The sequence below is a fragment of the Theropithecus gelada genome, chromosome 16 (assembly GCF_003255815.1).
Source record: "Theropithecus gelada isolate Dixy chromosome 16, Tgel_1.0, whole genome shotgun sequence".
Lineage (NCBI taxonomy): Eukaryota > Metazoa > Chordata > Mammalia > Primates > Cercopithecidae > Theropithecus > Theropithecus gelada.
Window position 1 is genome coordinate 41952182 of NC_037684.1, and position 26672 is coordinate 41978853.

The 26672-nt window shown below is 39.8% G+C and overlaps 1 protein-coding gene across 4 annotated transcripts; it reads left to right on the top strand.

The window, feature by feature from the left end:
• The first annotated feature begins 1531 nt into the window (after positions 1–1531).
• Positions 1532–22526, top strand: PRKAR1A (protein kinase cAMP-dependent type I regulatory subunit alpha). Of its 4 annotated transcripts, none has more exons than XM_025362113.1 (11): positions 1532–2071; positions 5294–5476; positions 12676–12846; positions 13643–13734; positions 13934–13995; positions 14847–14893; positions 15687–15845; positions 17738–17798; positions 18768–18889; positions 19690–19771; positions 20049–22526. In XM_025362113.1, exons 2-11 carry the CDS (start codon positions 5300–5302, stop codon positions 20219–20221), a joined length of 1146 nt encoding a protein of 381 aa, XP_025217898.1. In that variant the 5' UTR covers positions 1532–2071; positions 5294–5299; the 3' UTR covers positions 20222–22526. The 4 variants fall into 4 exon arrangements, with proteins under 4 accessions (XP_025217898.1, XP_025217899.1, XP_025217897.1 ...); XM_025362114.1 differs by lacking the exon at positions 1532–2071 and adding an exon at positions 2305–2505; XM_025362112.1 differs by lacking the exon at positions 1532–2071 and adding an exon at positions 2311–2474.
• Positions 22527–26672: the final 4146 nt, after the last annotated feature.

Below are 26672 nucleotides of genomic sequence, written 5' to 3' on the forward strand. Positions count from 1 at the left end.
ACCTTGTAGTTTGGGTAGCTCTGCAGGAAGAGGGAGAAATGGGAAGTAAATTAACATTCATTTAATATATCCCACACTGTACTGAACACTATATATATATGGAGAGAGAGAGAGAGATCTATCCTGCAATGGAGAGTGATTAAGGTCACTGCCTGAGTTTAAGCCATGCTAGCTGTGTGGCCTTGGGCAAGTCACTTCTCCATGTCTCATGTTTTTTTCTATAACAATATTACATATGTTAAGAGTTATTATGAAGATTAAATTAATTAAGTGTAAAGCCCTTAGTTCAGTGCTTGAAACACAGTAAGTGCTATATGTGTTTGCTGTTATTACCCTTATTAGTGAACTTTAACACAGTCCTGTTCATCCTTTAATGACCGAGGAAACTGACACCCATGGAGATTAAGTCAGTTACCGGACATGGCAGAGCCTGAAACCAAACTCAGATTTACCTGACTGCAATATTTTCTTCCCATAACATGACCGGGCCTGCTCAATGGTATCAAATTTCCTCTGCTGCTTGCCAGCGTAGGGTTCAGTTTATCAGCTCTTCTTTGTACTGTCAAGAGTGAAATCCTATATGACTGAGGCTCTGTCTTTAATCCCCAATTCCGATCATCCCTGGAGAAGGGCCAATGGTCAACATTTGGGGAGTCAGTGAAAGGAGAAACTTCAATCCTCCATTCCCCCCTGTAGGCCTGATTGCCCTTTTGATGTCGCCTATGTGTCCCTGACTATCAGAAGGCAGTGAGTAACATAACTAAATAAATCATCTGACAGACAGTACCCTTAGAGTCCTGGTGGATTTGGGGGAGCAGTCGGCCTCCGAGGGCAGCGCTGTCCAATAGGAATATAATGGGAGCCATCTGTGTAACTTTAAAATTTTTAATAGCTACATTAAGAATTAAAAAACAAAGGTGAAATTAACTTTAATAATATTTTACCTAATATATCAAAAATATCACTTCAATCTGGAATCAGTATAAACATTATTGAGATACTTTTTTGTATTGTGTTGAGTTCATTATTTACTTTAAACATACCATACAGCCCTTGAAGTATATACAATGTTACTACAACAGCTCCTAGACACTTGCATGTGTATTTTGCTTTTTTGTATCGTCTTGAATTCATTACGAATTTAAAGCACACAGCCCTAGAAATATATACAATGCTACTACAGCAGCCCCCAGCCAAACACTTGCATATGTGTCCTTGATGGGCTTTCTTTATTCAGTTAGAGACTTCATGTGTCTAAAACTGTACCCTGTCTCCCTTTTCTTCCTCCTGAGACAGATACTCTGATGGGGAAAAAAAAAAAAAAAAAAAAATGGCTGAAAGAGTAAAGTCGCTTTTCCTCCGATTTTCCCCCATTAGTGCAGCTTGTACGGACAGCTGCGACTTCTTGTTGGGTCACAGGGCGTTTGTGGCAATCTGCACGCTCTGCATTTCTCCCCCTGTGAGGTCAGGAGTGATGGGCGAGGGGGGGGGGGCACTTCAGGTTCTATAAGGACCCGGGCAAAGTCCTTTCCCGTGCCTGGTTTCCACAGGGACGGTGTGGCCTGCACAGACGACAGCACGCCCGGCGGGGAGAGCGGCCGTGTCGGCCCAGCGGGGACTCGGCAGGGCTCAGGTTTCCCGGACCGGATGACGGACCTGAGCCCGGGGCCCAGACGGCGCTGGCCGGGCACAGGATGCGCAGCACGGAGAGCGCATCCCGGGCATCCGCCCGCGCTCGGCCCCGCGGCGCAGCTGCTGCAGATCCGCGGGGGCAGCCATCTCCTCCGGGGGCTGGCAACGCCAGGACTCTCCCCGCCCCGGCCCAGAGCCCTCCCCTGCAGGGGCCGCGGGGCGGAGTCGCCCACCTGTCATCCGAGACGCCCCACGTGGGTCAGCCGGGGAGGGGGCGGAAAGGAGGGAGAAAAGGCAGAGGCGTCGGGGGAGGCCGGAGGGAGAGTGGGGTGGACAGAGGAGCGGAGGGACTAGAGGGAAGCTCACGGTAGCTGCGCGGAGAGGGAGCGAAGAGCAGAAGGAGGAACAGAGGCGACCCAAGACACCCAGAGAGGGACAGGTAAGGAGGGGCAGGTGAGCAGGAAGGAGGAGAAAACCGGGCTAGGGAGAGTGCGGAAAGGAGAAGTGGCGGGCGTGAGAAAACTGCTGTGGATAAGGGACGAGTAAGATGGAATGAATGGCGGAAGGCGAAAGACTGCAGAGTGAGGGTCGTTCCAAGAGCCACGGGGGAGGAACTGGGGCTGTTGCGCCCTTAAGGTTGCTAAGGCGACGGCTCTGGCCAGAGCGAGGCGCATTGACGTCAGCAGCCGAATGCTGATTGGCTGCGGCCAGGCCGTTTCCGGTGGAGCTGTCGCCTAGCCGCTATCGCAGAGTGGAGCGGGGCTGGGAGCAAAGCGCTGAGGGAGCTCGGTACGCCGCCACCTCGCACCCGCAGCCTCGCGCCCGCCGCCGCCCGTCCCCAGGTGAGTGGGGTCAGTCGGGGGCTCAGGCTAGGTGAGCTTCGTCGCTTCGCCGCCCGTTTGGGGGAGCTGGACCGATCCAAGATGGCGTCACGGGGAGCGACCTGCGGGGGGGACGGCCGCACCCCCCTGCCCCTCCCCGACCCGGCGGGCGCCTCCCCTAAGGCCTCACGCCCCCAGGTCCGAGTCTGCATCCCCAAGGCCATCTGGGCGTCCGCTTTGGTACGGGGCTTCCCAGCCGCCCAGCTCCCGCGCGCTGCCCCCACCCCACGGCGCTTGGAGCCCTGGGCCCTCCGCGGCCCTCCCCGGCCGCTTTCGCCCCCGCGCGCCGCGGCCTCCTCGCTCACCCTCCCCCATTTCCTGAAGGACAACGGCTCTATTTTGCTGGGGTCCGCCATCGTTTTGTCCGCCGGTCCTGGCTCTTCTTGTAAGCCGGCAGTTTTCCTCTCCACTCTAACGACTCCTAGTCATTGCTAGCAGTAGCCTTTCCTCTCCATAGCGAGGTGATCTTTCCCCCAGCACGACGGTCTTAGTCGGGCTCCTGAATTTCCTTTTGTCCCCCTTCACCTCCCTCCGTTTCCCGATTTTTCTGCCTAAGGCGTCCTCGCCACCACTGTGGCCTTCCGACTGGCGTAGCTTGAAGTCTCGGCTTCCCTTCTTCATTTTGTGGTCATGACCGTGGCCTACGTGAAGTGAAGGGCATTTTCCTGCCCTTCCTCTAGAAAATACACGGTACCTATTAACCCCTTCAGGTCAGAGCCTGTGGTGACGACCGTCTTACTCCTTGAGAGAGTCCCAAGAGATCCGTCTTGTCAGCAGAGCAAGGAAAGCAAACACTTCCTCAAGATGACCCCAGGGAAGCCGTAACTTGGCAGGTCTAAGGGGGTGCGGTCTGAATCAGGAACAGTTTCTCAAAGTGTTTTTATTTATTTCCCAGAATGTAATCCTTTCGAAGCAATTTTATCACAACTGCATTTTCAAAAGAATGAATCTGGGTATAGAGACAATGCAGCGAGTGTTTTAAAGCAGTTAAATAATTGTGTGTGGGGAGGGAAGGCTAGGTTGTTGGGCTTTTACAAATAAGTACACATAGAGAATCCAGGTAACTCTATTAAAAATATTAAGACTGTGAAATCTGGTTATTCAGGGATTTACATGGTGACTGCATTAATCTTGGGACATTTCTGTTCGTATACTGGCTATCTTTTTGGTTTTTGTAATACATTAGTTGTTTCAAACAAAAACACAGTTTCACGCCTTAGGCCCAGTTCTCTCATCTCTACCAGCCAAAGACCTGATCTTAGAATGATCGGTTGAATATTCTTGAAATATGACTGTGTTTTGAAGCATGAAAGATCTGATTTATGATTGTTCTTGGTGGTCTTCAAGTATTACTTGAAATGCAGACAATTCTACTGAAGTGGATTTTCAGTTCATAGGATTGCCTGACCTGGAGAAGTGGCATGTATAAATCCTAATTTTTTTTTTTTGTTGCCTGTTTATTTCTAAAGTAGCAGCATGATTCTTTTTCCATGGCTTCTAATTTATATGCTTGTCTTGGAGCCACAAATTTTCTAATAGTTTGTTAATTAGTCTACTTGTTATTGACCTTTATGGTGAAAGTTGTCAAGACAAAATGACTGACAGTGTAGCACTTTAGAATAGCTCTTTACTCTGGTATTTCTTTCTATAAATTCTTTTAAATGTACAGTTTCATCTCAGTAGTTTACAATGCATTATAATTGGAAAAGTCTGATTAGTATTGAATTCAGTTGCTGAGTGGAGGGGACCACACTCTTGTCTTCTACTCTTAAGTGCTTAGTAATGAGGAGTTGGAAGAAAAACAATATATGACCCTGTTGTTAAGTTACTAAATTTTTAATTCCAGGGTAGGGTTAGCTGCTCATTATTATCTCTGTTTGCTTTACTTTACATAAAGGTACCATAATTTGAATCCTCTAAAATCCATTAAATGCAATTTATCCGTTAAATGTAATCCATTAAATGCAATTTATCTATTGATTCTTCATGCAAGTTTGAAACTTAAGTGTTTTAACATTCACCTGTCCAGATGAAGAAAATATTTTGACAATTTTCTATCCAAATGTTTTACAGTTTACGTGGTAAGGATTCTTCCCTCCCCCAACTTAGGATTTTCCTTCTTTTACCAGTAGTGTATTATCATTTAGGGGTGGAATCTGGCAAACGATTCTGGAATAATAAAAGGTTGCTTTTAAAACTCACCTGAATTTTCTTGCGTGTTTTAAAAAATTTTGATTACGCTAGTAGTTGGCTAATCAAATCCTCACTCCAGTGGTTTGCTCTGTGACATTAGGACACTCCCATGGGATAGAAGTTACGTGTAGGGAATGTCAGATGTTCTTCATTGTGCTGACTTGCTTTCACTTAGAGTTGACTTGTGTGCCTTGGTAATTCTCTGTCCTGTTTACCGTTTACCTACTTCCCACGTCATCATGATTTCTTTTGCCAGGGAGAACTGAATGAAATTCCCTTAAGGGCCTGACTTCAGCACCCGCCTTTGTGGAGGATAGTGGCTCATACTTCCTCCCAGGAGCTGAAGTTATGGACTCACTGTTGCCTGCAAAGATCCTGCAGCAGGAACTAAATGAAACATTTACTTGGAATAATGCTATTTCTGTACATGTTTTATTCCCTAGTCCCCACTTCTCTGTTTAAAAACAAAATCTACTTAGAAAAAAATCCCTATGAATCAGTTGCCTAATGAATTTAGCAAGTTAAATGCCAGGTTGGCATTTTACTTTATAGTTTATACAAGCATATGTGTGTTTTTTTTCTCGCAGAGAACCATGGAGTCTGGCAGTACTGCCGCCAGTGAGGAGGCACGCAGCCTTCGAGAATGTGAACTCTACGTCCAGAAGCATAACATTCAAGCACTGCTCAAAGATTCTATTGTGCAGTTGTGCACTGCTCGACCTGAGAGACCCATGGCATTCCTCAGGGAATACTTTGAGAGGTTGGAGAAGGTAAAAATAAATGTAGGGAGATGATGAGGTGATTGTGACAGTTGTTAAATATAATAACTGGAATGTTACTAATTTGTATTTTTTGGAAGAAAAGGAATCTGACTAAATAAAAAGTCTAAAACAATTTCAAATAAATACAAGTAGGGCATTTGTAATAATTTAAAAATTCTTAATTAGTAGAATTTATTAGAAAATGAACCTGTATGCTAACTGTACTTGGCTAACAAAGGGTTTACACACAATTCTTTGTGACTTTTTAAATTAGTGCGTAAAACTATAACAGATAAAACTGATCAGAAGTAGTATAGCAGTTCTATGAATAAGAAATGCTATAGTACTTGAAGGCAGTTAATGCTTCCCCCTTTTTGAACAAAGCTAGTAAGTGTAATGAATCTTATCCCACTTTTAAAACTAGTGTAATGAAACATGAATCTAGCTTGTGATTGATATATCAGAAATTTTCAATTAGATTCAGTCTATTTTAGTGTAGAGTATATCTGAAGAATTACTGTAGAGTAGAGATACTGAGATTGATGGTCCTCAAACATTTTACTCCATATTATTGTCAGGACTTGTTGCCCCTTGAAAAAAATTAATCCAGTTTTTCTTTTTTGCTCTTCCTCTTTGCATGTAGGTAATTGTGACTTACATATATGGCATATGTTTTTCTAAGCAAAGTGATAATTTTACATCAGGGATAATTGAAACAGCTTCAGTTGAATGCTTCAATTCATCTCCCTCAAGAAATGATGAATGCGAAAGTCTAGATCACCAAATATTTTCAATAGTGTATGTGATTTGCTTCTGTAAATCAGTGAGAGAAACTTACAGATTTTCTCTTCATGTGGAAGTTATGAGGTGGTTCATAATGATTATGAATCAATTGGGGACATTTCTTTGGTATATGATTATCTAATTGTATAATAGAAATAATTTGCGTTATTTTCCATTGGTTTTTATTCATCAGCATAGGTTATTAGTTTCTTATAATCAGCATAGGTTATTAGTAAAAGAATCTGTACTAAGCTTTAAAAAGTATTTGGGTAGCTCAATGATCAGGTATTTCCTATTTTCTTTAAAAACTGATTGTTAAAATTTGTATTTAGTACCATGATCAGAATAATTTAAAAAAAAAACAAAAAAAAACCTAGTCACTGTGAATGTTGCTTTGCCGTCTTGAAATTATAGTGGATATTCTGGCTTTCTCTTATTTATGCAATTTCCAAATCGTGGAAGTATTATAGAGCCAGGCCATAGATGTACCTTGTTTTGAAGTCAAGTGCGTTCCTGGAGATCCGGTTTTGAAATGGGTCACTGTAAGGTGATCCCTCTTCTTTGGACATCAATAGAAACCATCAAATGAGGGGATTAACTTGGTGAGACATTAAGTGTGTATCTTTTTATAGGGAGTGTTGAATGTGTGATGCTAGTTTCAAAGCTTGTAGTTGCCACAGTACTGTTTAAGGACTAACAAAGGTGGAAAGCAGTGAATAATTATTAAAATGGTTTCTTTGCAGATGGGATTTTAGATTTAATGTGTTTCAGCTTCTTTACCTTTTAATAATTAAAGTCACAGTTCAGCGTGGTTTTTACTATAATTCAGAGGTCTTTGTTCACATGTATACATTCCTTCCAGGGTTGAATATAGATACCTGGATCTTTAAGTAACTAGATTTTCAACTTTTTAGTGGGTCAGTGTTCTGTATATTAGGTGTTAATTTGTATGTTAGTCTATTAGTCTGTTCTCATGCTGCTAATAAAGACATACTGAGACTGGGTAATTCATAAAGGAAAGAGATTTAATTGACTCACAATTCGGCATGGCTGGGGAGGCCTCAGGAAACATAATCATGGCAGAAGGGGAAGCAAACCCGTCCTCTTCACATGGCAGCAGCAAGGAGAAGTACAGAGCAAAATGGGAAAAGTCCCTTATAAAACCGTCAGCTATTGTGAAGACTCACTATCACGAAAACAGCATGAGGGTAACCCCCCCGCCATGATTAAATTACCTCCCACCGGGTTCCTCTCAGGACCCATAGGGATTATGGGAACTACAAGATGAGATTTGGGTGTGGACACAGCCAAACAATATCATTCCACCCCTGGCCCCTCCCAAATCTCATGTTTTCACATTTTGAAACAAAGTCATGCCTTTCCAACAGTCCCTCAAAGTCTTGATTCATTCCAGCGTTAACTCAAAAGTTCAAGCCCAAAGTCACATCTGAGGCAAGGCAAGTCCCTTCCACCTATTAGCCTGTAAAATCAGAAGCAAGTTAGTTACTTCCTAGGGGCATTGGGTAGATACAACCTTTCCAAATGGGAGAACTTGGTCAAAACAAAGGGACTATAGACCCCGTGCAAATCCGAAATCCAACGAGGCAGTAATTAAATCTTAAAGTTCCAAAATGATCTCCTTTGACTCCATGTCTCACATTCAGGGCACACCGATGCAAGAGGTGGGCTCCCGTGGCCTTGGGCAGCTCCGCCTATGTGGCTTTGCAGGGTACAGCCCCTCTCCTGGCTGCTTCCATGGGCAGGCGTTGAGTGTCTGCTGCTTTTCCAGGTGCATGGTGCAGTCTGTTGGTGGATCTACCATTCTGGAGTCTGGAGGATGGTGGCCGTCTTCTCATAGCTCCACTAGGCGGTGCCCCAGTGGGGACTCGGTGTGGGGGCTCCAAACAATCCCACATTTCCCTTCCTCACTGCCCTAGCAGAGGTTCTCCAGGAGGGCCACGCCCCTGCAGCAAACTTCTGTCTGGGCGTCCAGGCAATTCTGTACCTCTTCTGAAATCTAGGGGGAGGTTCCCAAACCTCAGTTCTTGACTTCTGTGCACCCACAGGGCCAGCACCACGTGTAAGCTACCAAGGTTTGGGGCTTGCACTCTCTGAAGTGATGACCAGAGCTGTACCTTGGCGTCTTTTAGCCAAGACTGGAGCTGAAGCAGCTGGAATGCAGGGTACCATGTCCTGAGGCTTCATAGTACAGGAGCCCCAGGGCATGGCCCAGGAAACCTTTTTCCCCTCCTAGGCCTCTGGGCCTGTGATGGGAGGGGCTGTCCTGAAGGTCTGTGACATGCCTGGAGACATTTTCCCCAACGTCTTGGTGATTAACATTTGGCTCCTTGTTATGTGAATTTCTGCAGCAGGCTTGAATTTCTCCCCAAAAAATGGAGTTTTCTTTTCTATTGCTTTGTCAGGCTGCAAATTTTTCAAACTCTGCTTCCTCTTGAATGCTTTGCCGCTTAGAAATTTCTTCCACTAGATACCCTAGATCATCTCTGTCAAGTTCAAAGTTCCACAGATTTCTAGGGCGGGGCCAAAATGCTGCCAGTCTCTTTGCATAGCTAGAATCACCTTTACTCCAGTTCTTAACAAGTTCCTCATCTCTATCTGAGACCACCTCAGTCTGGACTTCATTGTCTATATCACTGTCAGCATTTTGGTCAAAGCCATACAACAGGTCTCTAGGAAGTTCCAGCCTTTCCCACATCTTCCTGTCTTCTGAGCCCTCCAAGTCTCTAGGAATTTCCAAACTTTCCCACATTTTCCTGTCTTCTTAGCCCTCCAGACTGTTCCACCCTCTTCCTGTTACCCAGTTCCAAAGTTGCTTCTACATTTTTGGGTATCCTTGTAGCAGCACGCCACCGTCTGTGGTACCAGTTTACTGTATTAGTCTGTTCTCATGCTGCTAATAAAGACATACCCAAGACTGGGTAATTTATAAAGGAAAGTGGTTTGACTCACAGTTCCGCATGGCTGGGGAGGCCTCAGGAAACTACAATCATGGCAGAAGGGGAAGCAAACACATTTTTCTTCACATGGCAGCAGCAAGGGAAGGGTCAAGCAAAAGGGGGAAAAGCCCCTCAAAACCATCAGATCTCATGAGAGCTCACTATCACAAGAACAGCAGGGAGGTAACCACCCCTGTGATTAAATTACCTCCCACCAGGTCCCTCCCACAACACGTGGGGATTATGGGAACTACAAGATGAGATTTGGGTGGGGATACAGCCAAACCATATCAGTCTGAAAATATAGTCATATACTCATCACCTTCTTCCTCACTACTGGGGGGTTGTCTTTCTGTTTCCTTCAACTACTCCATAAGAAATGTGCCAAAAACTCTTGACAGTTGGTCTTTTGAAAGCTTCTGCATTTTAATTCAGTCATCCGGAATTTGAGTCTTCTTTTACTCTTGTATTTATAAGAACCTTAAATAAGAGGAAATAAAAGAACTGTGACCTTGTGTCTGGTGTGTCAGGTACTTGTGAAGCACTTTACATACATACATACTCATTATTTCAAATGTATGTGGTAGGTGATTATCAGCATTTTACAGACATAGCGGTAAAACTGAGAGAAATTAAGTAATGTGGCTGTGGTCATAGACTGTAGTCTGCTTTTGTTGGAGCAACATACAACCCCCAAATTTCACTGGTTACTACAACAGACCAGTCATGTGCAGTTCTTCTGGTCTCAGCCTGTCTTGTGTTCTGACACCACATATCTTGTTTTGGGGCTGAGCAGAAGGAGCAGCCCTATATAGGGCATGCTGTTCTCAAAGCAGAGGAAGGGCAGAAGCTCAAGGTGGACAGAGCCAAACCACACAGGCAAGCATGGTATGGCATGTCCACTTACATTCCATGGCCAGAGCAAGTCCTGTAGCCAAGCCTTAAGTCAGTGGGGGTGGGAAGTATACTTTACCCACAGGGAAGAGTGACAGAAGCAGGGAAGGAACAAATAATCATGAAAACATAGTAAGTTAGTAGTGGGGACAGAATTTGAACCTAAGAGTCAAGAAGATAGTGCAGAATTTAATGCAAAACCGAATGCAGAATTTGAACCTCAGAGTTAAGAACATAATTAACCACTGAGTAGACTGGGAGGTTTTTTCTAATTTTTAATTTTTTATTGATACATAACATTTGTATGTTTTTATGGAGTACATGTGATATTTTACATGCATAAAATGTGTAATGATCAAGTCAAGGTATTTAGGTTATTCATCACCTCACTTAAAGAGCTGAGGAGGAAGGAGACTGACAGCAGGATGACAACAGCAAGAGAAAAGATATAAAAATATATCATAGTATATACTAGAAAACTCGTGATCTGAGTAATGGCTCTGAGTTGTCAGATTAGGTTATGTTCAGACTGCTGTTTTTAAAAGACTCACTAGACTCCATGAGACAATGCTGAAATCAAAATGCTTTTGTTACTTCACAATTAATCTTAAAAATTCAGTGAAGTAGAATATAGTCCCAAATGAAATGTTGTTTGTGAAATTTTTCCTGAAAGTTTTGTGAAATGTCACTGACAAATTTGGGGGGAAGAATTTGTGTTTTCATTTATACTCTTAAACTGTGTGTGTGTGTGTTTAGTATTATTATTATTATTTTGAGATGGAGCCTTGCTCTTGTCACCCAGGCTGGACTGTAGTGGCGCAGTCTCGGCTCACTGCAACCTCTGCCTCCTGGGTTCAAGCGATTCTCCTGCCTCAGCCTTCTGAGTAGCTGGGACTACAGGTGCCTGCCACCATGCCCGGCTAACTTTTGTATTTTTAGTAGAGATGGGGTTTCACCATAATGGCCAGTCTGGTCTTGAACTCCTGACCTTGTGATCTGCCTGCCTTAGCCTCCCAAAGTGCTGAGATTACAGGCGTGAGCCACCATGTGCAGCCTATTTTTTGAGACAGAATCTCACTCTATTGCCCAGGCCTGAGTACAGTGGTGGGATCATGGCTCACTGCAGTCTCTACTTTCCAGGCTCAGGTGATCCTCCTGCCTCAGCATCCCAAGTAGCTGGGACTACAGGCGCATGTCACCACGCCCAACTAATTTTTATGTTTTTTTGTAGAGATGAGGTTTTACAATGTTGCCCAGGCGGGTCTCGAACTCCTGGACTTAAGTGATCTGCTCCCTTTGGCCTCCCAAAGTGTTGGGATTATAGGCCTGAAACACTGTACCCAGTCATGTACTCTTAAATTTTAAACTTGGGGGAGACTTGAGTTTTATAGCCCTGTGTTAATATGAAATGAGAAACCCTTACTGGTTATTGGAAAAAGCAGAATTAACATGAAATGAGTTTTCTAAAAACCGTATTTTAAAAAGTAGTTTACATATTCACATATTTCAAAGTTGTGCAAGTACAAAAGGACATCATAATGAAAGGTCTCCCTCCCACGCCATTGCTTTTCTTGAAGGCTGCCAATGTTCTGGAGATTAATATATGGACACTTACAGACAAATTTATATATAAAAGAGAAGTAATGGGTCAAATGAATGAGAAAGTAGAAGGTAACACATTTTTATTTTTTCCCTTTTACTTCAGTCATAACAACTAATTCTTTAGATCTGAGAGGAATTTGTTTTTAAGGCTCTAGATATGAAAAAAGAATGCTTAATAGTTTATCTTAGGTTTTATTTGAATTGGTCCAATAGGTAGTTTTAAAAACCTAGTAAACTCTTTTTGTCTTTTAACTTCAAGTTTAAACCTTGATTACAAAGAATGATCCTACCTCTGCTGGGAGAAGTATTATAGATAATGATCTTATTTAAATTCATGATTACCATCACATCATTTCATTATTTGTTTTTATCTGGGATCAAACTAGAATGTGAATTCCACAGGCTCAGGACCCTCTCCTATTTGTTTTTATATTCCTGTTGCCTAGCATAGGCCTTGGCATGGCAGATCCAGAAAATGGCTTATTGAGTTGATGAAGTAACTCGGTAATCTAGACATTCTTGAATCACTATGTTGGGCTTGAATTGTTTTTCCTGATAACATTTCGTTTGGCAGGAGGGTCACTTGCTATCTGCAGTAGCATCCAAAAAAACCCAATTTTCAGGATTTTGTCTTGTGGTGTGTTACTGTTGTGTGCATCACAGATCATTGTTGTCAAGACATTAATGAATATCTGATTTGTTACTCACATGTGAGTACTAATGGCTTGTACCAGTGGCTTTTGCCCGTTAATAAAGGATAGCGTCTGTTATCATCCGAGGTACATTCTCTTGAGAGTGTTTCAAGTGTTACTCTCTATTTTTTTTCCCTTTTGGAATGGTCTTTTCTTCTTAACTTACATTGTTAATGGAAGAAGAGATTGGAAGTGACTGAGATAGACTATCATTGGAACGCGAGAATGCCAGCTTTACATGCTGAAGGATCTCATTTTGCAAACTTGTAATTTCTTTCAGGAGGAGGCTAAACAGATTCAGAATCTGCAGAAAGCAGGCACTCGTACAGACTCAAGGGAGGATGAGATCTCTCCTCCTCCACCCAACCCAGTGGTTAAAGGTCGGAGGCGACGAGGTGCTATCAGCGCTGAGGTCTACACGGAGGAAGATGCCACATCATATGTTAGAAAGGTAGTTTTGATATTTGAACATTAGGGAGATGCTTTTGGGACCCATTTGGTGGTCATCTAGTCTCCTTTGATGAGTGAATCGTAAAATACAAAACGGGGTGGAACTTCATCCATCCTGTACAGTTCTTGGGTACTGGAAAACAGGTGTCTGTAATAGCATGCTGTCAGAGGAAATAACTAATAGCGATTATAAACCAGTGAAAAATTGCATTTTGGGGTTTGTTATTTCCTTGCTGCTGTTGTTTTGCAGTAGAAGGAGGTGGGATTTTTTTCTTGAATCATGATGTCCGGTTTTTGCTATCCTGTTAAATGTTGTAACTTTTAACCTTTTATTCTACGAGCTTCATTTGTCCTATATTCTCCTCTTCCTCAGAGCCAGGCTGCTATTTTAGTTATGCTGTTAACCTTAAATGGGAACAGAATTGTCGCACTTGAGGCTTATGAAACTAACAGATCACAGACTTTAAAATGACTAATTATTATAAAATGCTTAGTTTTGCCTCAGAATAATGACCTTGGTCAAGGTGTTTTGGTTTGTTTCTTTAGTTGTTAACTGGGAACCAGGTACCAAACTTTATATTTAGGCCTGGCTGTAGGCAAGGGGATTAATTAGTCAATATTTGTTGAGTAGTTTATGGATCAAAGATAGTACAAGTGTGTGGTAGTGAAAATATTTAACTCGAAGCAGTCTTGTTTAAATACCATAATGTGGCTTGACATTTAATTGAAACACAGGTTGCAAACATGAAATGTTTTTGGTTTATGGAATTGTCATTTGACCTTCAATTCTTTTCTAGGTTATACCAAAAGATTACAAGACGATGGCTGCTTTAGCCAAAGCCATTGAGAAGAATGTGCTGTTTTCACATCTTGATGATAATGAGAGAAGGTAGGAACAGGCTCTTTCTTAACATTATTTTTCAAGTAAGGGTGTGATCCCCAATTATTTTCAACACTTGTTGCAAGTTTTAGAACTCTTAATGATTGTTCACCAGATGACAATCAGGGGTCTTTAATACTAAGCTTAATGTTTGAAACTCATGGAAGAGACATGTGAAATGTAACATGAGGCCTTCTCTCTCTTGCAGTGATATTTTTGATGCCATGTTTTCAGTCTCCTTTATCGCAGGAGAAACTGTGATTCAGCAAGGTAAGGGCTTCTGGAGCATGCAGTATTGTTATGGGAGAGGAGGCGAGACTGGAGGATTTTTTTGGTTTTGTTTTATTGAAGTTTGTTTTCCTTGATCCTACCACTTTTTTTTTTTTTTTTCTGTTATGCTATTGGATTTTTCTGTTTCTTTTAAATTAAAATTTTCTGAGATGGACAGAACACTTTTTATTGGGAACTAATATTTTTGATACAGTTTTGTTTATAATTTAAAGGAAATGCCTACATTGTCTTATCTTGAATATCATATAAAATTTCAGAAGCATATATATCTCTCATGTCCTTTATATTGATTATTAATCACTTTTAAAGTAAGAAATAAATGAAACACCTACATTCTTCTTTGTATAGCTCTGTCTATTAAGAAGGTTCTAGGACTTATATAGATTTCTTACTTTGCCTACATAGACTAACATGGATCTGACTTTTTGACTATCTTCCTCTTTTTATTTTCTTATTTATTCATGACATTTTATGAATTGTTACATATTTCCATTTTGTGGCAACCTGATAATTTGCTATTAACTATTTGAGTTGTTTCTAATGTCCTTGTTATAGATGCCATAGCAGTTAATAACTTTGTACACATATGTAGCTTTTAACAATTTTTTTTCAGAGATGGTATTCACCATGAGATGACTAAAAAAACTTTTGATTAATTCTGTGACTTTTAAAATATATTGCTTGATTTTTTTCCCTGAAAGATTGTGTTACTTTGTAACACAGTCTTCTCTCACAGTACCACTATAAAATAAGTTTATTATTTTGTATTAATTTTGATAGTTTGTTTCTTTAGTTTGGAATATGCTTCTAACATTTTTACCCTCTTTTAGGTGATGAAGGGGATAACTTCTATGTGATTGATCAAGGAGAGACGGATGTAAGATTTACTCATATAAAAAATATGTTGATCTTAAAAGCCAATGTATTGATTGCTTCTGAGCAATAAGATTAGTGATTTTGAAGGATCATTACATCCCTTGTATGCCAGATTTTATTAATACCTTTTGCCAAGTATTTTCATGACACAGAGAAATTTTTTAAAGGTAATTTTCTGTTCAGAACTTTTGCTGGAGTGGTGGTTAAGAAATGTGTGTAGCTGGGTGCAGTGACCCATGCCTATAATCCCAGCACTTTGGGAGATGGAGGCAAGAGGGTTGCTTGAGCCCAGGAGTTCAAGACCAGTCTGGGCAACAAAGTAAAACCTCACGTCTTTAAGGAAAAAAAAAAAAAAAAAAGATTCTAGACCCAGCCATTAGCTAGCAAACTTAATACAGCTTTCTTATTCACAGATGAAATGGGGACAATAATAGCATTGATCTTTTAGGATTATTAGAAAATTCAGTGACCTAATGCAAGTAAAATGATTAGCATAGTGCTCAGCATGGTTCTCTAAGTATCCATGACTGGTATTAGTGCTTAGCCAACCTTTTTCCGTTACATCCTTACAGAGTGCTTTTTTGTTATCAGATAATTAAATCAAGTAAATTTTAGACACTCAATTTAACTCATCAGAAATCAGCTATTCTTCTCTATTGTGTACTGCAAACATAATATATTCTATTTTTTAAAACAAAGTTTAGGATTGTGACGTTTTTAAAAGGTTGAGGGTTTCTAACATTTATGTGTTTGTATCTAGAAAAAAAACTTTTTTGATGTCACTTGCACTTTAGGTCTATGTCAACAATGAATGGGCAACCAGTGTTGGGGAAGGAGGGAGCTTTGGAGAACTTGCTTTGATTTATGGAACACCTAGAGCAGCCACTGTCAAAGCAAAGACAAATGTGAAATTGTGGGGCATCGACCGAGACAGCTATCGAAGAATCCTCATGGTAAGAGACCATGCTATTTGAGAGTGTGATTTAGAATTCTCATCTGTGTAACTAATGTTTGAATATTACCAAATTAAAAAGAGAATCTTTCTTTCTTTTAATGAGCAAGTATTTCTTACTTTTAATGAGCAAATACTTTGCATTAAGCCCAGCTTAGCATTATTCATTATGCCATTTTAGGCAGTGATATTTTAGAACAAAACCTTGGGAAACAAGATCTGGTATATTTTTGCTGATCATCTCATTTTGGGAAATCTATCCATTTGCCGGTAGGCACATCTTAATTTACCTGATTATACCCATTACAGCATGATAGGTGCTGCTTTTAAGTGCTTAAAGTTATTTGGGGCCATTCAGAAATAATCAGCTTCCCTAACCTGTGAAAGTGGATTATCAGTAATGCATATGTATGTCATGTCCCCCCTAGTTAAAGGAATAAACAAAAACTAAAACCATTGGAACGTTCTGGTGATACAGTCAGATTTTTTGAGAACCTTGTGATAAATGTATAGGATAGCTTTGGATGTTTAAGTCCCAGTCAGTGCATTGGTCATTTTCAGTGGTTTTCTTAAATTTGTGCAGTGTCCATCTGACCATTTGAAAATATACAGTCTGATGTACTTTGAACTTTTTCTGCATTTGGGATATATGGATAGATGAGATTAGATTGTCTTGTTCTTTGTAGCAACATAGATAGAGCCGGAGGCCATTTTTCTAAGCAAAATAACACAGGAACAGAAAACCAAACCGCATGTTCTTGCTTATAATTGGGCACTAAACAGTGAGAACACATGGATACTAGAAGGGGAACAAACACTGGGGTCTACTTGAGGGTGGGAAGAGGGAGAGGATCAGGAAAAATAACTGTTGTGTACTTTGCTTATTACCTGGGCCACAAAATTATATGAACACCACACCCCTGTGACACCCAGTTTACCTATATAACCTGCACATGCATCCCTGAACCTTAAAAATACACAAACGCTTATGGCAAAGATAAGTCTAAATTTTAGAAAGATTGGTTTTGAAGTGATATGACAGTCTACTGGAGAAGAAATTGACCATACAGTCATTTCTGCATTTCCTCTACAGGAATACTATTAGTAAAAGGAAACGTAGAATGTTTACAGCTTTATCTCATTGCCAAAGAAGGAAGAGTTAGGACCTGGAACTATTGGTTTGAAATAAAATATTTTACTTTCTCATAGTGGGCCTGAAAGGAAATTAGGGCCTCACAATGCATTGGCTCTGTGGATGGGAATTAGGAACTGTAGATATGGGGTGAAATATCTATGTAGCTGGTTAGGGGAGGGTATGGTCCTTTCTTATGGAATAAAGACATGTCAGTTGTATAGGTGAGAAGCCAAAACTAATGGAGGAATCCGCATGTAAATATCAGCATTGAACAGGAAGAACACTAGGATTATTGGGTTGTAAATGAAGACCTAGATCACTTTTGTGAGAAAATATTTTCAGAGATAAATTGGGTTGGCAGTGGCGCAAAATCACTTTGAGAGTAAACATGGAAATTGGGCATGGTATAAAGTGTGTGGAAAAATATCTTGAGTGATAGGCTCAGGTATAAACCGGTATTTTGACTGTATTTGGAAGTTGGGAAATGCTTTGTGAAATATGTCAACATACTGGTTACAAATGCTAGGAATTGGGCATAATATTGGCAGAAAATAAAAATCACAAGAAATGTCATTCATTACCTGTAAAATAAAGATGAATTAGTTAAAATTAAACTTTCTTCATTAAAAAAAAGCAGCAAGAAGCTTTGACTTTCTGGTTTTAAAATTTATTTGAAACTTAATATTTATTATTCTATAGCATTATATGGTGATAATTACACGTCTTGGGGATATCACTTTTGTTATTTTTATTTTTAGGGAAGCACACTGAGAAAGCGGAAGATGTATGAGGAATTCCTCAGTAAAGTCTCTATTCTAGGTGAGTTGTGAAGTGTGTTGACTTTGCTAGTATATGAGATACCCCTGAATTAGAATTGGTTGGACTTGGGAAAAGCCTTCTGAAAGTATAATTGCTACTCATTCCCCCTGAAAAGACAGAAGGGCTGAAAGTCCTTCTGACTGTGGACATTCACAGTTATTTCCTCTGTGACTTCTGTCTCTCTTGTTCCATCATTGAGTTGATTGGTTCAGAAAAGTGAGTACTTCCAAGAATGCATTTCCTCTGTGGAAAGATTAGGTATCATTTGCTGGCATCCTCTGCAAACATGCCAAAAGTTTGTTGAAATTTAGAGTAAAGCAGATTAATTGAAGATATTCTTTTGTGCATTTTGTTATGTGGACTTGGAGATGTTAGAACCTGTTCTTCACGAAGGGGGAATGGGGATTTTTATAAGGTAACAGGCTTCGGCCATTGTTTATTGCAGTGAGTTTTTCGCCCCTTATTTGTCTTTTTTTTGAATTGGTTACATTTGCTTTGTGTTTTGGATCGTAGTTTGGCCTTTGGGAATAAAAGTTATTTTCTAGTTCTTGTTTCATAAAGTAAACCAAAGATTTAAGTAGATTAAATTATTTCTACGAAACTTTGGAATGATATGGGCGGGGATACTATGACTTTTGAGGATTGTAGTTGTAGGTTTGATATGCATTGATGGCAATCTTCAGGAATACTTAAGGATTACATTTTCTTATTCCCTTGCCATTGGGTACAGTTGGTATAAATTAACCTAGCCACTGGGCTACTGAAGGTAAGGATCTAAGGGCAATCTGCAGGCAGTATGAGAATCCTGCTCAGACTGGAGGTAATTGAAGACAGGTACCGTGTTTAATCTGAGACACTACTAGAATGTTGAATGGGCATGGCTATTTGGTTGAATCTCTTTATACTTTCTTTTTACCTTTATAACAGCACCAAATAATAAGAGGAATTATGTTGATTCTTGTCTTTCAGAGTCTCTGGACAAGTGGGAACGTCTTACGGTAGCTGATGCATTGGAACCAGTGCAGTTTGAAGATGGGCAGAAGATTGTGGTGCAGGGAGAACCAGGGGATGAGTTCTTCATTATTTTAGAGGTAAAGAACTTGGAATTTGATACTTTAAAAAGTTGTACACTCTAAGAGGGAAAGAGTGGGCTAATTCTGAACTATAGCTTTAGTTTTTAAGAATATCTGACAATTGTATTTTAAAATTATCTTTTACTTTGAAATGCTGTTGTTTGGTTTTCTGCCAGGTCACACTGCACTATCCTTGTTAAAATGCAAGTGTTTGGGCTATCTGGCAAATAAAGATGAAAGATAATTATTTAAATTTGAAAAATTACTGTGTTTGTGTATCTCCACATTCCATGGGAATGTATAGCAGATACTCTTGCTTGCCAAGCAGATCCAAATGGCAGATTTTTATGAATGTGGCTCCATAGTTGCTAATTGATTTTAATTAAATAAGGAGTCAGGAGACTGTAAAGGGCCAGGTGGTAAGTAAGTGAAGCTTTGTGGACCATAGGGTTTCATTCGCAAAGACTCAACTCTTGTCATAGTGCAAAAGCAGCCGCAAATAATGTGTAAATGAATGTGTGCGGTATTCCAGTAAAGTTTTATTTGCGAAAGAGACGGTGAGCTTGGATTTAGCCCTTCATCTACAGTTTGCTAACCCAGGTCTGCACTCTTTAAGCACCTTAGCTTGGTAAGAAGAACCTCGCTAGCAGGAGATGCTGGTAAAATAGAAATTAAAGATCACGTGGTGACTAATTTTAAAGTCATCTTGTATCATATGCACATATTTGCAAGGTAGCTGAAATTGCATAAGATGTTTAAGATGCCACCCTGGGTTTGAGAGTGTTTGTTTGTTGAGCTTTTTGGTGATTTTATTATAGGGGTCAGCTGCTGTGCTACAACGTCGGTCAGAAAATGAAGAATTTGTTGAAGTGGGAAGATTGGGGCCTTCTGATTATTTTGGTATGTATGAATTCCCTCACAATAAATACATGGTTTCTTTAAGTCACCTCTCAGTGAGATATTGTAGTCTTCCATAATTTTGTCTTCTGAATTTTATTTTCTAATTGCAGTCTTTTTTGGCTCAGAGAGATGGTGTGAGATTTTGGTCTTTACTCATTTAATGAAATTACTGATTGCCTCATATCTATTGTCTTCTTTCTCAGAAGTGCACTGCTTTAAGGAAATGTTTTTCATAGAAGTTAGCCTGTTCTTACACTTCTTCTTTTCCTTTCTCCAGGTGAAATTGCACTACTGATGAATCGTCCTCGTGCTGCCACAGTCGTTGCTCGTGGCCCCTTGAAGTGCGTTAAGCTGGACCGACCTAGATTTGAACGTGTTCTTGGCCCGTGCTCAGACATCCTCAAACGAAACATCCAGCAGTACAACAGTTTTGTGTCACTGTCTGTCTGAAATCTGCCTCCTGTGCCTCCCTTTTCTCCTCTCCCCAATCCATGCTTCACTCATGCAGACTGCTTTATTTTCCCTACTTGCAGCGCCAAGTGGCCACTGGCATCGCAGCTTCCTGTCTGTTTATATATTGAAAGTTGCTTTTATTGCACCATTTTCAATTTGGAGCATTAACTGAATGCTCATACACAGTTAAATAAATAGAAAGAGTTCTATGGAGACTTTGCTGTTACTGCTTCTCTTTGTGCAGTGTTAGTATTCACCCTGGGCAGTGAGTGCCATGCTTTTTGGTGAGGGCAGATCCCAGCACCTATTGAATTACTGTAGAGTAATGATGTAACAGTGCAAGATTTTTTTTTTAAGTGACATAATTTTCCAGTTCTAAGCATATTTAGACTGTGGCCATATATGCTGTATTTCTTTGTAGAATAAATGGTTTCTCATCATGCTCTAAAGATTAGGGAAAATGGATATAGAAAATCTTAATATAGTAGAAAGACATCTGCCTATGATTAAACTAGTTTAAGGGTGGAAAAATGCCCATTTTTGCTAATTATCAATGGGATATGATTGGTTCAATTTTTTTTTTTCCAGAATTTTTGTTTGCCAAGCTAATCTGCCTGGTTTTTTATATCTTGTTATTAATGTTTCTTCTCCAATTCTGAAATACTTTTAAGTGTGGCTATCTATACCTGCCTTTTAAGTTTGAAACTAACTCATAGACTACAAATATTGGTTAGTATTTAACTACATCTGCCTCGGCTCACAAATTCTGATTAGACCTTTATCCAGCTAGTGCCAAATAATTGATCAGATGCTGAATTGAGAATAAGAATTGGAGGTCTGCAATCTTGGTTGTTAATTTAGAGCTTTTGGTTAAAGTGTGTCCTTCAGCTGACTCCAGTATAATCTCCTCTGCTTATTAAACTGATTCCAGGAGATTGGATTTGCTATGACTAGATACAGATGGAGCAAATGTCCTAACCGAGAAAAGAGGTGATGCTGCTAAAGGGAGAAATGGCAGGTGGACAAAGTTCAGTGTTGGGAATTTTCCCCGTGAGATTCACTGGGGCATGAGATTTTGGAAGAAGTTTTTTACTTTGGTTTAGTCTTTTTTTCCTTTTTATTTCAGAATTTCTGGTGGGTTGATGGTAGGGTATAATGTGTCTGTGTTGTTTCAAATTGGTCTAAAAGGCTGTCCTGCTGAAAGTCCTGCTTTCCTATCTAGCATTTATTTCTCTGGCAAACTTTTCTTTCTTTCCTTTCGTTTTTAAAGTAAACTTGTGTATTGAGTCTTAACTGTATTTCAGTATTTTCCAGCCTTACGTGTTACATTATTCCAATGATACCCAACAGTTTATTTTTATTATTTTTTTAAACAAACTTTCACAGTTCTGTAATGTAGGCACTTTTATTTTCGTTGTGATTTATATATAAGGTAATGTAGGGTTCTATTTGGGAGTGACTGCAAGCATTTTTCCATCTGTGTGCAACGAACTGACTCTGATTATTGATCCCCTCTCCTGCCTTTTCCTAGGTAATTTAAATTGGTCATGGTAGATTTTTTTCATACATTTGAAAAACTTTTAGGTTGTTACCCAGTATGAAGTATAAATCTGGGGAAGAGGCTTTATGTACATTTTAGGGTGGGTAAGAAAGCCACCTTGTTACAAATTTTTTAATTTCCAAAATAATCTATATTAAATGAGAGTTTTCTGATCTGTACTTTGTGTTTAGCTACCTTTTTATATTTAAAAAGTTAAAAATGAAAATTATGTTCTTACAAGCTTAAAGCTTGATTTGATCTTTGTTTAAATGCCAAAATGTACTTAAATGAGTTACTTAGAGTGCCATAAAATTGCAGTTTCATGTATGTATATAATCATGCTCATGTATATTTAGATACATATAATGCTTTCTAAGTGAGTTTTACTCTTAAATCATTTGACTTGCTGTTTACTCCCTTCTGTAGTTTTTAATTAAAAAATTTAAAGATAAGTCTACATTAAACAATGATCACATCTAAAGCTTTATCTTTGTGTAATCTAAGTATATGTGAGAAATCAGAATTGGCATAATTTGTCTTAGTTGATATTCAAGGCTTTTAAAAGTCATTATTCCTGGGCTTGGTAAGTGAATTTATGAGATTTACTGCTGTAGAAAGTATAGATGGCCAAAGGACCGTTTTGTATTGCTTCCTGATTACCAGTCTGATTATACCATGTGTGCTAATATACTTTTTTTGTTATAGATTGTCTTAATGGTAGGTCAAGTAATAAAAAGAGATGAAATAATTTAAATTCTTAAATGGATCAGTTTTTCTTCCCTTTCTCTTTTCCGTCTTTCTCTCTCTGTCCTTCCCCTAAAGTCTACTCTGATGGGCAAAAATGAAAAGGGAAAGTGAATTATGGGATCAGTGTTTTGAAAGACAATGTTTATTTTCAGTGCTTTTCAGTTTGTCAAAGAGTGGATCTCAAAATCTTGCTTAAAGGGTAATTGGGATGTAGCAGATTTATTTACTTAGTCATGGAAGGAAAAAATTCAGTCAGAAGCTACAGATTTCCTTTTGGTTGAAGATAGATTGGTTCTGTGGCCTTGGAACTTTCCCAGACTTAATGGGGAAACATCATCTCTGGATTAGCATACTCTTTGGTTTAAATTTAATACATACGTTAATGCTACTTGGGATACTTTTATATTTTGCATAAAAAGCCTTATTTCTGATGCTGTTTCCTTAGGTTTCTGAGGAGTGAGATGATTAAGTTGTATTCATTGGTAGTGTGTTGGTATGGTTTCACATTCAGTGAAGCTGGAGGTATGTTGTATGTTAGAAGAGATTCTTTAATTTGTGCTGCTTTGAACATGTGTACCTTTTCTAGATTCAGTAATCCCTTCCCCACCATCCTCTGGATTTTGAAACCTTTAGAGTCACAATAGAATATAAATAAAGAAAATTTCTCTGGGTTGACAGTCATGGTTATAGTTGAAGTCTCTCTAAGCAGTGGCCCAAGTAGACGCTTTTTTTTTGTTTGTTTTATTTTTTAATGATTTAAATACTGACATTTAAAAATTGAAGTAGCATGTCAGTTTTCTTAATACTACTTTATCTCCAACCACAAATAATAGCTGAACCTTTTGTACTTATGTTAGGCCCTGGTAGTGTATGTTTAGATGGGCTAAGACAACATCAAGAAGCAATGGCTAGATAACCATTTAATTTGTCCCCAAAGGTATGTTTTTATCTATCTATTATCTATCTATCTATCTATCTATCTGTCTGTCTGTCTGTCTGTCTATCTATCTAAGACGGTGTCACTCTGTCACCCAGGCTGGAGTGAAGTGGCGTGATCACTGCAGCCTCTCCACCTCCCAGATTCAAGTGATTCTTGTACCTCAGCCTCTGCAATAGCTGAGACTAGAGATGTGCATCATCACTCCCAGCTAGATTTTTGTATTTTTAGTAGATAGAGGTGGGGTTTTGCCATGTAGTCCACGTTGGTCTCAAACTCCTAAGTGCAGTCTGCCCACCTTGGCCTTCCAAAGTGCTAGCATTACAAGTATGAGCCACCGTGCCTGTCCCCCAAAGGTATTTATTATAATAGCTATCAGTAAAGGCTGTAGCTGTGTAAATTTAAATCTCTTCCTTCTTATGCTATGGGATTTTTACATAGAAAGCAGCATTGTTATGCACATGTACCACTAAAATTTGTTTCTTGACATAAGTTCAGAGCTGTGACTTCATCCTGACTACACCTAAAACCAAAACCACTGAGTAAGATTTTTTCATTTTGTGAAAGTTCTGGCAATTTTGCTTAAGTAGCTGTGTGATTTTAAAGGTTGCCACTAGATGGAGAGCTTTTAAAAATCTTTGTTAATCTTAAATGAGTTAACCATTGGTCCTCATCATTCATGGATTCTGTATTTGTAGTTTGCCTACTTGCTAAACTTTATTTGTAACCCCCAAAATCAATAGTCACAGGGCTTTTGCAGACAAGAGAAGAGCAGTGAAAAGTTTGAGCCTCCCAACACGCGTGTTCCCAACTGAAGTGGAACAAAGGGATGCTCAGCCTTGTTTCATCTCTCATACTGTGAGTAAGTATCCTTTTCTTGGGTCTTTTTATGCCCCCCCCCCCCCCTTTTTTTTTTTTTGCATTTTTGTATGTTTTTGTTGGTGATTTCACTATTTAAAAAGCCACTAAGTGTAGTGATGAAGTGCTGACTAGTGTTCCTAAGTGCAAGAAGGCTGTGTTGTGCCATATGTAGAAAATATGTATATTGGATGTTTTCTTTTAGGCCTGGGTTACAATGCTGTTGGCCTTGAGTACAGTGTTAATGAATCAGTATATATTAAATATTAAGTATCTTTAACATGCCTTAACATAAAACACACACAGCAAGGTTATGTATTGATTGGTTGATGAAAATGTGACTAGAGACTACCAGCAACCTAACCATGTATTTCCCATAGGAGCAGTGTTCAGTATTTGCCAATGCAGTGTTTGTGGTGACTTATGGAACATAAAACTAACTCGTAAGAGAATGACTATTTTTTTTTGTAATCTTCAAACTCAAATTATCTTCCTGACTTTTGAGAAGGCTGAAATGAATTCTTCCAAATGCCTCTTTCCATCAGTTTACATGCTGTACAGTTTCCTTTCTTTCTTTTTTTAGTTTGCTGTCAGTAGTAACTTGAAAAGTTCTCAAAGAGTCAAGAGAATTTTTATTTCATGGGACATTAACAGTTCAAAATGAACATGTTGGAAGAACTTGAGTAAGAATGACATTGGCTTTCTGAATGAAGTTGGTTTTCTGATATTTTTGAGAAATGAGTCTTAATTTTGTTTAATCAAAAAGTAATGGAAGGTTGAAGGATAAGTGAATAATAAGGTAGGTATACCACATAACATGGTGAAATTCAAGCCTATTACTTTGAGTTTGTAGAGTGCAGCAAAATTTGTATATAGGCCATTGGAAAACCAGTCCTTCGTTATAGGAGGTGGCGGGTTTTGAGGTGGAGCTGTAGCCTACTTTCCTGAGAGTCTGTTATTTGGAAGTCCCAAACCATTTTGTGCTGTTCTTTGAACGTTTTTACCCAGATATTTTCCCATTCCTGTGTGTGATCTCCTGGTTCTTCATCCAGAGGGAAGAAAGAACTTGAAGCAGGAGAGACAGTAGATGAAGTGGGGGGCCCTGTGCTGCAGTAGGGCCACAACAGTTAAGGAAATCTTTGGGATTAAGGTTTCTCTGTTAAAGAGTTGATTAAAAAAAAAATTTTTTTTTTGTATTTTTTGTAGAGACAGGGTTTTGCCATGTTACCCAGGCTGGTCTCGAGCTTCTGAGCCCAAGTGATCTCTGCCTGCCTAGGCCCAAAATGCTAGGATTACAGGTGTGAGCCCATGTCTAGCTGATTTTTTTTTTTTTTAACAACAAAAAAATATATAACTTCATAAATTGGGTGGGATACTGTTGGGTTTTTTGTTACAGTGAAAAGAACACTTTGGAATAGGTCTAAACCACTCAATTGTGTGATTTTGCTTACTCTCTCTGAGCCTTAAAATTCTTCCATGCACATTGGAGGTTAGGGGGTTATAGCTATGTTTGAGAGGATTGGAAACCTGTGTGTTGCTTCTGTAACGTTGGTGAAGCGCCTCACGTGGTCAGATCTCAGTGAATGGTAGTGATTTTATAGAGACACAAAGTTCAGGGGCAGCATACTAGTAATGTGGGAGTACCAAGGGGTCAGAAGTGTTATTTGTCTTGTCAAGGCTGTGTTTGCTCACACTGCAGAAAGCTTGGAGGCATTTCTGGTTCTTGACCTTGTACTCTCTTTAGTGACAGCTCCATTCTACTCCTGTCATGCTTACAGTGTTTGAACCTCTGGCCTTTACTGGAAATGTTGATTTGGTGAAATCGGGCATTTTTACTTGTTGACTGACTAGTGACTCCCTGGAATGAAGACCTTCCTGTCCTTTGTGTTTTTGGTCATTAGTTATGGAATAAGCAACAAAGCCTCCTATTAAAAAGAGTTTCAGATATCAACAAGTCAGTAGGGAGAAGGTAGAGGAGACAAGGAATCCCTACTACACTTACTTTTAAGGGAGGCTTCAATAAAAAACCTGACTTAGTCTTTTTTGAGTGAGCCGCCACAGGGAGGAGCATCTAGAGGGCCTCTCCTTTCCACATAGCCCCTTTCTCCTTTTGAGGATGGGCCAGGGACAGTCCTGGGGTCTTAGGGAAGAAGATTGTGGTTGGTGGGCTGTGGTCAGCCTTGGCTCTTTCCTGTCTTATTCCAGGTTTGTGTCCCTGCTAGGCCTATTACCATGCCATCCTGACCTTGGAGGACTTTCCTTTTTTTTCCTTCATTGTAATTATTTATTTTGTTACTGGCCGGTAAGGTTGACATATTTGATGTTATTTCAATTGTAATGCTCTTCAGATTGGAACACTCCTTTTC

Bases quoted from the DNA above. Each gene is read 5' to 3' on its own strand.
- PRKAR1A (XM_025362111.1), top strand. From the start codon at position 2,556: ATGGCGTCACGGGGAGCGACCTGCGGGGGGGACGGCCGCACCCCCCTG. The intron at 12,847-13,642 runs GTAGTTTTGATA...ATTCTTTTCTAG, and splicing joins CCACATCATATGTTAGAAAG to GTTATACCAAAAGATTACAA. The intron at 13,735-13,933 runs GTAGGAACAGGC...TCTCTCTTGCAG, and splicing joins CTTGATGATAATGAGAGAAG to TGATATTTTTGATGCCATGT.